Raw genomic sequence first — 12,842 nt, 5'->3', positions numbered from 1 at the left:
TAGTCGTGTGGGACATATCGGAGACGGATAGTATAGCAGCTGCACTGGATTGTTCGTGCGACACAACACTCTCTGTAGCTGTATTGATGCCGTTTCACTGTATTGGAGCCGGTGGAGACCGCCGCTAGTCTTTTCAGCCCTTTTCAGTTCAGCGCAGCCATCACGCTAGTTTTGACGGTTGCTACTAAAGTTTCCCGCTCCTATACACGTTTTCTTTCCTATTCTTACATTCCTCTCATTTTCAACCCTGCAACAGCAACAACGATTACCTCCAATCTTTTATCGGACATGTAACACGTGTGTGCACTGCCAATTTCCTGTGATTCGATTTTTGGAAAATCTACAGTTTTTGGGATTTTACTTCTCTCGAATCGAAGAATTTTGTAAGCTGTCTACAATTTATTTCTTATACAAATGTTTCTTTATTTCCTGGTTATTAAATCACATCGTTTTGATAATGACATTATTGAATTTAACGAATTCTACGAACGAACTAGTGATCTTTATTGAATGACTTTTCACAGGAAATTTTGTGAACATTTTCTTTGACCTCTGCTTAATTTTATTTTGTCCAAACGAAGTTCGCATTTTGCATAAATTCTGTCCTCGCTCAAAGGCTTCTATCTATTCACGCTAGTACACAGAGATAAGTCAACTCGCGATAAGGAAACATATATTCTTTGTATTCGAGTATTTCTCACAAAAACTTTTTTTAGCTCGTGTCAAAGGTTACTAATCTCGGATGAAGATTTCATGTTAAACGTTTCCCAATGTACCAATCTGAATCTTCCTTAGAAAATAAATCTATGGATAAAAATATCTTCCAATATACAAAGATTTTAAATTCTAATACACATTTAACTCTCTTTTACCCCTATAAAATATTAGACAAATTTTTGCAGTTTCATATTAAAATTAAATGGGAGTTTCTCGACAACTGTTAATTAGTCGCCAAGTGAGCAATTATCTTTAAGACCTCGAATAATGGTTTAAAAAGTCTAAATATTGTAGATTGTTGCAAACCGGAAATCCTACTTAAGAGAATCGAGGAAACTTTGTCTTTGTGCAGTTTTAAGGGAAAAATTTGAAGTTTGTAGGGATTGTAGGGGGGATAAAAAATTAATTTCCCATGCTAAACTATTGTTATCTATGTGGAAGTGACTGAAGGAAGAATAGAAAGATGTGTTTCTCGCGCTCGGCTCTTAATTGGATCTAATTAACGATCGTGTCACAGTCATCAGACATCAGCTGTACTTTCCGCCCAAGATGTAGCCTGTAGAATTAAGTTTTACCAACTTTACTACCTTCTTCCCTCCGTCAATAATTCGTTTTCCTTTCGATTCAATTTCAATAGCAAATCAAACCACGTACAATTTGTTAATAATAAATTGAAATGTCAAATAAGTCGACAAAAGGTAATTTTCGACATTTCTGGAAGTAAAAGTGAATTTTCGAATGAAAGCAGCCACTTATTTGATCAGGCTACACTTTGGGATGAATCAGCATTCTGAATTAAGGCAAGGTATCCGATCGATATCACAAGGTTCGCGTGAGTAGCGATAGTAGCCAACGAACCTGAACTTGAGGAGAGTTTCAAATGCCCTTAATGAATTTTCTTTCATCGAAGCCTGAAAAATATTTATTTTCAGTATACTAATCTGTCGCGATATATATAAATAAATATTACAAAAAAGAAATGTTTTTAGGGCCAGAAACAATGAAAGAAGCCTGAAAAGTGGGAAACTTGGAAAGGAAAAAAGCAGAAAATGAAGAAGAAATGGTTTTAGCATGACCAGCGCTGCTTTCCTGAAAATTTCCATATTTTTACTGATCCTCAGCGATCTCGAAGCTTTGACAGTGGTACGACGTCAACCCGATCGTCACTCCGAGGATGAATACGTGCTGGACCACGAAGTTTCCTACAAAGAAGCCATTGCCGAGGCGAAGAAGCTTGAGAATTTTTCAGGTAAAATTTTACTCCTTAAATACCTAATTATAATCTAAAGATTCAATATTCAATATAAAATTATCTCCGATTAATCGGTGCGTTACCAAAATCCTGTAGTCCATCGTTGAAAAAAAAATATTTTAAATCTCGCGTGCACGCGTCGAGCATAAAATGCTGATAGTGCGAGATTTCCTCTTGATGGGATAATCTTGCAGACTGGCCCAGTCGATAAACGCACACACACCCATTTATTTGCCATCTTATTTACCTTCGGCCTGAAATAACTCTCTTTGACCCGTGTGCATCTGCTGACAACTATTCGCGTGTGCAGCAGCAATAATAATTCGACTCGTGTCTAAATTTGTGATTACATTACCCAATGCACCAGCCTGATACGATTGGCATTATAAGCCCTCGCGTCTATGAGCAAACCAAAGGCAACTTCCGATAAATAACAAAAAGTAACCAATGCAAAATTCAGATAAAAAAGCCACCGTTTCACCGAGCCTTGTTTCGAGACAATGACAAGTAGGAAAAAAAGTAGCATATACACGTGCAGCAATATCCGCGACACAGTTTCAAAAGTATTGCGCAAACTCAAGATTCATCTAATTAAGGTGTATTATGCACGCTTCCTTCGAAACCGTTGCAGCTGTCACGTAATTTAATAGGGAGCCTTTCGACCTTCGATCTGAGATGTATTTTTCCGAAATGAGCGAGAGAGAAGAGCGAGCTTATACGTTTGCTTGATTTTCTGTAACAGGACCGGTCCCAGGCTGCAAGCCTTGTACCAATTCAGAGATGACCTATTGCATGAACGGCAACGTTATAGGCGATCACTGCTGCTGCGAAGGGAGCAACAATAGTGAGTACATTTCTTAATAGTAACACCCTGAAAAAACCCATTCCCAACGACCTAGAATCTAATCGAACTTGCAGCAAAAAGAACCACGTGACGCTTAGATCCGTGGCCTTGTGTAAATTGAAAAACGACGGTTCTACGGGGTTTATTCGTGCATGAAAAATCCACTGCGCAAATAGCGTGTTTCACAATGAATCCAGGAACATCGTAAGACTGATTCAAAGGTCAGAATTGAGAGGTACACTTGGGTGAATATTCTCTTGAGAAATTCAGCCATTATACTGAAATTAAGAAATTCGGGGGATATTTTTTTTTTTTTTTTTTTTTTTTTTTTCGTGGATAAAGTGGAAAGGAGAACATTTTATTTCAAAGATGTATCTATATATTTATATTAAGAAGAATAGTGTATGACAATAAATGGATGTACGTCGTTTCTGAACGAAATTGATTATATTATAGTTGGATGAAACTCGCTCGTTACATAATTGACCGATTGTTTGAATTTTACAAGTGGTTAGTGGTAAGAAAATACCTGATGGAGCGTCCTTCGTATAGGAACAGCACACAGCTGATTAAACTATTTGGCTACCGATTACCTTCTAACTCAATCGGAGCGGTGGATTAGAAATGGCGGGGATGCTACGTGAATCAACCGCGGGTGACAATTGAAAATACTTTCGTATTCCACGCGAGTTCGAGTTTCGTGCAGCGATGCAATCCTAATGCCATCCGTCCCGCGGTCAAGCTTTGTAGATGATTCCCAACGTCGAAATAAAATTGTTCAAGTTCTATCGTGTAATACTACTGGATATATTATTTTTAAATTTATTTATCAATTACTGGATTTTTAACTGTACGCTTAATGATTTTCAGAAGTTTTTCCATTCGTCCAGCACACGTGCCGCGTGGGACCAGAAGAATGCGAGGTTCAGGCTGGGGACTGTGCGGAATATACGAGACTTCGTCAGTGTTGTTGCCACGCTTATCTGGCGGCCATTTGTAAGAACGATTACAATAAATAGCAACGCTTTATCATTCTATTGAGATAGAAAGAAATTCTAAAAAGAGGAACAAATGTTACAGGGAAAGATTTGGCTAGCACTGCAACGGCCAATTTCCAAGGACATTTTAGCACGAAGCTCCTGATCTCAATAATGGGCCTAAAGTTATTTCTACATCCTCTCAACAGGCTCCTATTTTGACTACCTACGCGCGTGTATATCTATATTTTGTATCATATGTGTACCCTTCTAATAAATTATATTTTTTATTCATCCTATTACTAAGCCATCACAAAAGAAACAATTGTCAAGCTTGATCGATCATTTATTTTGTACTACACGCTACAATATATTGATCAAATCAATCTCGTTCTAGATTTGTACGGTGCAATTGCAGTGAATAAATTATTTTCCTTATTAATCGGAAAAAATTATCTTATGAAACTCATATATAAATAAACAATGGATCTCACGGTTATTCTACATGTTGTCACGAAACCAGGAGGCAGTTGCTGTGACGTAATCCACGATCAGACGGCACAGAGAATAGCTCGTCGACCGTGTTCAACGACGATTATTTAACCGAAAGGTCAAAGATTCATGCAAATTCATCCGATCAACGTGTTATAATTAATCGTCGAGATCGAGTGAATCAATTTTTCTTGAAAAACAATACAAATTATAGTAACATTTGATGATTGAAAAAAGAAATTATTATTATAAATATGTCGATCAAAATTTAACATTAATTACGATGGTCCACGATTTTCCTCGCTTTCGGAAAATGGACCCTGATCCTCGGCTGCTGGCGGAACTTTTGGAGTCTCTTCGTTTTCTGGTACAATTCCTTGCAGTAACATTGCCTGTTCTTCGATTTCCGGAATTTTCTCGTGAATTAATTTTTCCACATCGACCTTGTTTAACTCATCCTGCAACCTTCTCTTTATCGGACCCTCCAAAGCATCCATGATTTGATATCTAAAAAGACAATTAATTTGCTTTTTGTTTTTCTTATCATTACGTCCTTTTCTAAGTATCGATAGAAATGATTGAAAATCACCTTAACAGATTAGGCATTATATTCACACTGGCTTCTAACAAGTAATCGAGTGTCCCAGCACCATGGATCCTGGATTGCACATTGCCCAATTCGAGATCCAAATTTTCCAGTGTTGCTCGTTTTCTGGTGTCCAGTGGTTGACTCAAATTCAATTGGACTCTTATGTATTGAATAGTAAAGGACACCGTGCCTGCCCTAGACCAAACGCCACCCATCACACTAACTTCCCAGTGCGTTTTTCCTTCAATCTCTTGTGTTCCAATATCCAAAAGAGCGTAAACCTTTTCACCGGAAATTAATTTTTCAATTCAAATTTTCATACAAATTCATAATAATAATTACAAAAATGACCAGAAATAATTACAGTTCTGTTTTCCATGGTGAGTGTTATGTTTCCCATACGATAGAAGCTTGCCAATCCAGTTATCCAGGTATACGAGGATGTCACTGTGGATATGCCAACGGTTTGACTGTAATCCTTGATCCTGTAAGGATCATATCCCATTTCCGACACTTGTTTTCTCGCTTCCGCGACTGCCATATCGAAAGGCGATATTGAGTTGGGGAAATATTGTGGCAATTGGGAAATTTGTTTATTCACTTCACCGCTGAAAAATAAATCTATATTTAATTTTTTAACGAAGTAAATGTATTCATTTAAATCGTCGGAGTAGACTTACCGCATATTAGTATTAACTTCTTTGAGTATAAATGGTTTGATGCTGTCAAAAATAAAAGTTCCAATGGAGTTAATGACACCCTGAAAGACAGAGCCAAGGAAACCCAAATTTTTAAAGTCCAAATCTATGGTTTCAAAGGTCAAATCCATGTCGATGTCCTGAGCTTGGAGTTTCCCATCGGCAGCAACTTCTAATCTTGCGATTCCCTCGACGTTCACACCACTGAGTTTTACCGTGAAATTTCCAGCCGTCTTTGAAAGCCAGGACATCAGCGTGTAGAGACCACGAATATCAAGGGTCTCAATTTTCAAAGCCACTGCTACCTAAAGCATGTGTCAGAGATCGAAGGTCAGACTAAGGAAGATTTAATTGAAAATTTGCAATTGAACTCACCTGCATAAGTGCCAACTCCGATTTGACATGCTCTATACGAAATTTCGAGAGGCCATACACAGAAATATTTTTCAAGTCCATGGTATACATCGAAAACGAGTGCTTCATATCCGGTACAGGCATAGGGTCTGGAATTGGCGCTCCAGGAAGTCCCACTGGATCATCTTGTTGATAATGCTTTAATATTGCTCGAATATGATCGCCAAGACGCTGTTCGCCTCTAGCAATTTTTTCCGCATCCGTTTCACCTAAAATAATTTATTTTCTTTAATAACGCTGTGTAGAAAAGCTTAAAGTCAAATAATTATTATTTGCAAAACTGAAATATTTTCAGAGAAACTTTAAAAATTGGACTGTTTATCGAGGTAAATAAATTGAGGGGAGCAGAAGATCATGATTGAATTAGACAATTTCGCTAGAGGAATATGGTGAGAATGATTGAATAATAATCTTAATGGTCGATCGACACTCACCGTTTACAAGATTTCCAGTTGGGTACAGAAAGAAGCAGCCGAGAAAAAATGTCAAAGCAAGTGTCTGCATTTTTGATCATTCACGGGGTTTATGAGATGAGAGTTGTATAGTTCGTCTTGATGTGTGCGACGATCGTACAACTCGACAACAGACTGGGGCAGCAGAATGCGTCAATGAATTCGGTTAAACGTTATCTTATGGGTCATTGACGGAGCGAGGGTCAATGATATTATCTCTCGTGCTCCCCGTTTCTTCTACTCTTCCCTCCTTTCCACTTTTCTTCCTCTTTCTTATTTCAAATCTTATACATAGGAAACTCTTATATGCATTTCTTTTTCATTCTGATTTTCAATTTTTATTTTCTACCACGTTCAATATTATTAGATTTAATAATTTTAACTCAATGATGTAATGTAACAAATTAATTATTCTATCATTAAATAACTTTTACTATCAAATAGTTTTGTTTTGATAAACTGCTTTATCTTCAATGTCAACAGAGCTTCCTACTGCATATTTTGGTCAGTAATTCTTAAGAATTAACTTGATAATAAAATTAGTTTGGATAAAAAGAAAACAAATTTTTACAAAGATAGCTTCACTTTATTATAGAATAATTTCGTGCAATCCTTTTTTTTCTAACTTATATAAATAACTATACACAATTACGTACAGTATTAGGAATTAGGATAACATTATATCACATACTAGACACTGGTATGAACTTCTTGAGAATTTTGTGCAAAAGAAAGAGTGTAACTAGCATCTTTTTGCAAAGGCCGTTGCAAGGGATGTGCCATCAATTTTATCATATTATCATGTAATTTTGCTGCATTTCTTCCAACTTCCAAGATGTAGGAAAAATTAGCAGTGTCCAAGGTGGCAATCTCACTGTAGACTTCTTCACAAAGATTATTAGAACTTGGAGGTTCATGTACATACAAAATATCCAAAAAAAAGTATGGATTATCTGTTAGTTTTTGGAAATATTGCTGACCAGTAAACAATTTTGGTATGCAATTTGTTCTTGAATATATAATTATAACTCTAGGTACATAAGTAGGCAAAACAGATGGATCCTTTATTTCTGGAAGAGTAATATGCTCTTCTATCATCTCAAACACTGGACCTAGATCAAAATTTCTTGCCTCCTCTTCTACAATATCTTCTTTAAATGTATCCAAGTAATTGATTATTGTTTTTGTATTATTTGTGAAATCACAAATCCATTCAGGATTTTTTGAATCTATTGTCATTAGTGCATATTCATGTCCTCTATGAATTGTCGATTTGGCACTAAGAAACACTTCTATTACCCTTTTGATCATCAATAGGGGTGCATATTTTGCTCCCGTTCCTAATTTAAAAGGAGTATAATTCTGCTTTCCTACTGTGTCTATTACAAACAGAATTTTCTCTGGCAAATTAAGCTCTGGCAAGTTTCTCTCTATTACAGTATCTGAAACAAAAGGTACTTTTTTTTCTTCCTGTTGAATATTCAAGGACGAGCTATTATCCAGTTTCGATGGATCAGTTAAATTTGAATTGCCTCCAATTATCGTCGATCCTTGAAACGACGCTTCAATTATCTGAATTTCTTTGTCTATATCTTGGTCAGACATGTTCCTGCTTTATAGTTAAACTTAACCTCAAGAATGTAACATTATGAATAAAGTAACATCTATACCAATCCACAAACAGCTCCAAGCATGTAGCTCTCAGCAATTTAATTTATCAATTGAACAAAGATCTATTTAAATTATAGTTCTGTTTTATTAATGAATAACACATCAGAGATGCTATTATTGCTATTATTTGTTTCACTTTGACAATATCTTTGAATTTGTATCCAACCATAAACTTTTACATATATATAGTATGTACATATGTATGTACAATGGATGTATGTATACAACAATACAATGACCGGTTGACCGGCTTGTAATGAGTAGGGTGCCGCGGGGGGTATAATATATGATGTCCCTCGATGCATTTAGGAACTGCGTTAGGGCCCCACATCTCATGAGTTTGTTCTTTTTTTCGCTGCACAAAGCAATGATCCTAAAAAATCTACACAATCGGATACAAATGTACAGTTTGTGTGACATACAATATACAATTTGTGTCCAATTGTGTTGGTTTTTTTAAGCTAATTGAAAATTTGGAGAGTTTCCGGAGTGTCCAATGTCCAGTCCACCGGCTTTATTTATTATTATTCAAACGCCTACTTCACATGTTACAAAGACAAATCGATTTTAACTGCAGTGTTGCCAATATAATAAAGATTTAAATAAAGCAGAATCAAGTTTAATCAAAATAGATCACACACAATACCACAAGAATCGAACAAATAAAAGTTTCGAAGACGTGCATATATAACAACTTAAGTATAAAGTTCATTTTGACTGGTTTTAAATATGTTACTCTCTTCCTTCGAAAAGCCAATATATAACAGATAATAGTTCTGCCTTAATTACTTCATTGTCATTAGCTTATAAAATATTTTCATAGGAAGTTTTGTTTACTCCAATTTATTTGAATTTGTTTTTATACATATGTACTGCTTTATTGTATCTCAATCGATAAAGTATAATAGTTTTATCAAAATTTTATTTAAAGTAAAACAATTGATTAAAACAAATAATGTCAATTATATGATAAGCTATTAAGACAACACGTAAAAAATTGTATGATACAATGTTTATAGTTCTGTGACTATTCAGAGCTATTGAAAATTTAATAATATGTATATTTCAAGAAAAAGAAAAATATTTTTTGTTTTAATACTATGGAGGCTCTTGTCAGTAGTATTAGTACAAACCGCTCATGTGCCAGATGAGTATTGGCAATCATTGGAGGTAGCTCATAAACTAGCATTTGGCTATGGCTATTTAACATGGGAATGGATAGCTAAAATTCGTAGCTATATATATCCATTTCTTATATTTCTCTTATATAAAATGTTAGCCATTCTTCAGTTGGATTGCACTTTTACCATAACAGTGTTACCAAGGTTAGTTCATGCGGTTATTGCAGCTTATGGGGATTATAGATTTTATGTTTGGACTAAAAGCAAATGGATGACATTTAGTTTGTGTATAAATTGGTATTGGTATTATTGTGCAACTCGTACTATAATAAATAGTTTAGAGACTAGTTTAACAATAATAGCTTTATCAATATTTCCTTGGCGGGACAGTGCTATCAGTAATAGTAACTATGTATGGATTATTGGCTTTATGACCATGGCTAGACCTACAGCAGCCATTATATGGATGCCCCTATGTTTATATCATTTTTGTACAAGTGCAGAAAAGAAATTTGTATTATTCTTAAAATTTCTTACAATATGTAGCATTTGTTTCATATTATCTACATTGTTAGATTGCTATTGTTATGGTGCCTTAGTAATATCAAGTTGGCAATTTTTTAAAGTAAATGTTTTACAAAATGTTGGAGTTTTTTATGGAAAGGAACATTTTTTTTGGTATCTGTTTCCTGGTTTACCAGTACTTCTAGGCTTATATTATGAGATGCTTTTAATAGCAATTTATCAAATGTATAAGCATTTTAAGCATTTTCATAGGGAAACTGTTCTATTAATTGTTGTTATATGGACCATTGCAGTTTATTCTTTTATTCCACATAAAGAATTTAGATTTATATTACCACTACTGCCTAAGCTAATTTACATAAGTTCTTCCTGTACATCTCATATAATTATACGTAGTAGTACATTTATAAAAAAGCTTTTAATAGCTTTATTAGTACTTAGTAACGTTGTACCTGGAATATATTTATGCTTAATTCACCAAAGAGGATCATTGGATGTAATGAAAGTCATGCAGGAAGAGTTAAACTATGAAAATATTACGGATCCAAATATTTTATTCTTAACCCCATGTCATGCTACACCTTTATACAGTCACTTACATATGAATGTAACTATTAGATTTTTAACGTGTGAGCCTAATTTGGAAGGAAAAGAATTCTATATGGATGAAGCAGATCAATTCTTTATGCAACCCATGGAATGGTTGAAAGAGAATTATATCAATCAAAATGTGTCAAATCCTAGTCATATTGTTACATTTGACCACCTAATACCAAAAATATCTGATTATTTAGAAGAGTATGAGCTGATTGCAAAAATATTTCATACATATATACCACAATCAAATTATGGAAAACATATTCTAGTTTATAAGTTAAAAACTAATGAAAATTTGTTTTAAATATTTTAATTACCTACCAACTATGTAATTTGTAAAAAAAACTTTTTCTAAAAGTTTCTTGAGTTGTCTTTTTCTTTTACGGATTCCACTGGTTTGCTTCCAGTATTTCAAGCTAGGTGAATATAATGTTGAGTTACCTAAATAAATATATGAGACTTCGAGGATTATATCTGAAGAAAAAGTGGGGCAAAGGATACACCGGTGAAGGGCTTACATTAGATATAATAAACGCTTGGATGTCCTGAAGTTGAAAAGAAACGGAAAGGGATTCACAAGTCGCGTCTGTTTGTTACACAAAAAGGGGCAGGATAAAGCATGATATGGCATAGTACCTAGTACCTATAGCAAAGTAAGGTATGGTAACTTCCACCGTAATCGAAGGTACAGTATAGTAAAGTGGTGTAAGCGGGGAAAAAGAAGGTAAGAGGGGACTGACTACATGGAGTCAACGTTCCGAACAGGTCAGCGACCACCACTGTCCCTCGTCCCTCGCTCTTCTCTTTTTCTGATAATGTCCCTTCTTCTTCCCTTGCGTCCTCTTCCTTGACGATGTTCCTTTGCTGCCGTTCCTCCGTACCATCTTCCTTCCCTGCTTTTTTTGTTTTTCTCCAAATTCAACCTTCTTATTTAAAATAAACATTATGTATATAATTTAGAAGAGTTTCTCTCAGTGCTTAAAAGCATTTCAATTGGCAAACTAAATAGAACCTTTGTTACTCAAGCATCAAGGCTACTTACTTTAAACTTGATATTTACTATCCAACACCATTACACGAGCGTTGCTCAACATTTTCCTTGATTTAATCAATGATTCTAATCTTAATTTATTCGTTATAAGAACTCATTTCCTTCGAACAACTGAGCTATTGAAAATATTTTGGGAGAATTTGACAAATATATATATATATATATATATGTATGTATATATGCAAGAACGGATGAATATAGTAAGCTAACCGATTGGGAGAGAAAGTTTTCTAGAACGGTGAAGCCGCTCTCTTTCCTTCTGATTCGTCGTTTTCATGAGAGGAACTGCAGCGGAGCCGGCAAAGTGGTTTGTCTGGTTCAAAATCTTTCTCTTAGGATTATCGAAGAATGCGGCTTGATCGTTAAAAATATTTCTTTTCAATACCTCCTGTTGCAAAAGTTATTTAACTAATTATTAATATTTAATCTATGATTTTGATACTTAGTATAATAATTAATACAATACCCATGTTAATTTAAATGAAGAAGGAATAAAGGAAGAAAGGGGTATATCACATAACTGCAGACAATCAGCATTTTAGTTGAAAAATAAAAAGGAAATGCAGAACATCAAAGATGGTAAAGCTAAGTAAGAGTTTTTTCCCCCACCATGTCGATCTAGCCAAACTGAAAACAGGTGTTCGGCAGGTGTACCCTTAAAAATCTTTTACCTACATTGTCTTGTTCTTCGACTCACTTTTTTTTTCAATCTACACGAAGAATTAACGAATCTATAAAATTAATTTGATGGCCTGCCTTACTCTTTACTTGAATCACCTCATTATCGTCAGCTTTCCAAAGTTCAAATGGACAATTTTTATATCCATTTTACAGTTGCTTACTTCAAGGTTAGGTCTACGAGTTATGCCTCCTATCCTTACCCTTGTGACCTTTTTCATTTTACTTTATCTAACCTGTAGACTCATTCATCCTTCTTTCAAAATGAAACTAAACGAATTTTTGTACAATAAACTTTTTTCTTTAACCGGGATAAATGATCGTTGGCGTCACTATTCTGCGTGCGAGCATCAAGAGAGCATATGAAGCTTAACCTCTTAGCTCTCTCAGACACTCTCTCAGGGTCAGATGGCCGAACCTAGACACCTCTAGACAAATTACTGGCGAAATACTTGGCGAGTTACGCAACTTGGTCGCAGTAGCGACGTAATAACCCTTTCTCTTCTCTTAGACTGTTGCTGTCCTTGCGGCTTGCCCTGGCCTGGCCACCTAGATTTTCTCACGGTTCCTTCGACCAAAGTTCCAAAGCGCATTACTTACCAATATTTGCTATCCTTCATAAGCTAGCTTTATCTTTCAGTGCGATGTTCAAATTTACCTTAGGTTCCGACATCACTATAAGCCTGCATCCCTGAGCATCTTTTGCATGAAAACCTAAAATTTAATCGACATAAAACTAAACAAACTAACAAGAGTAACAAAAG

General features: G+C 35.2%; 4 protein-coding genes across 4 annotated transcripts; 2 read left to right on the top strand and 2 right to left on the bottom strand.

Moving 5' to 3' along the window:
- Positions 1-151: 151 nt before the first annotated feature.
- Positions 152-4,035, top strand: LOC136780081 (uncharacterized). The gene is made up of 5 exons (XM_066738169.1): positions 152-383; positions 1,707-1,966; positions 2,712-2,813; positions 3,684-3,809; positions 3,894-4,035. The coding sequence occupies exons 2-5, from the start codon at positions 1,789-1,791 to the stop codon at positions 4,010-4,012; spliced, it is 525 nt and encodes a 174-aa protein (XP_066594266.1). The 5' UTR covers positions 152-383; positions 1,707-1,788; the 3' UTR covers positions 4,013-4,035.
- Positions 4,036-4,550: 515 nt separating this feature from the next.
- Positions 4,551-6,584, bottom strand: LOC136779811 (uncharacterized). Its single transcript, XM_066737654.1, has 6 exons — positions 6,418-6,584; positions 5,945-6,192; positions 5,552-5,874; positions 5,236-5,479; positions 4,872-5,152; positions 4,551-4,789 (listed from the first exon to the last, which is right to left on the bottom strand). The coding sequence occupies exons 1-6, from the start codon at positions 6,485-6,487 to the stop codon at positions 4,561-4,563; spliced, it is 1,395 nt and encodes a 464-aa protein (XP_066593751.1). The 5' UTR covers positions 6,488-6,584; the 3' UTR covers positions 4,551-4,560.
- Positions 6,585-6,993: 409 nt separating this feature from the next.
- Positions 6,994-8,347, bottom strand: LOC136779812 (BRISC and BRCA1-A complex member 1-like). The gene has a single exon (XM_066737655.1). It carries the CDS (start codon positions 8,038-8,040, stop codon positions 7,126-7,128), a length of 915 nt encoding a protein of 304 aa, XP_066593752.1. The 5' UTR covers positions 8,041-8,347; the 3' UTR covers positions 6,994-7,125.
- A 382-nt stretch (positions 8,348-8,729) lies between these two features.
- PIG-B (phosphatidylinositol glycan anchor biosynthesis class B) lies at positions 8,730-10,662 on the top strand. The gene has a single exon (XM_066737893.1). The coding sequence runs from the start codon at positions 9,163-9,165 to the stop codon at positions 10,651-10,653; it is 1,491 nt and encodes a 496-aa protein (XP_066593990.1). The 5' UTR covers positions 8,730-9,162; the 3' UTR covers positions 10,654-10,662.
- Positions 10,663-12,842: the final 2,180 nt, after the last annotated feature.

Source organism: Prorops nasuta, unplaced genomic scaffold, assembly GCF_024137725.1.
Source record: "Prorops nasuta isolate Cenicafe-Biocafe unplaced genomic scaffold, Cenicafe_Pnas_1.2 PNAS00018, whole genome shotgun sequence".
NCBI lineage: Eukaryota > Metazoa > Arthropoda > Insecta > Hymenoptera > Bethylidae > Prorops > Prorops nasuta.
Note: the sequence above shows the minus strand (reverse complement) of the source record. Positions and strands in the feature narration are given on the sequence as shown.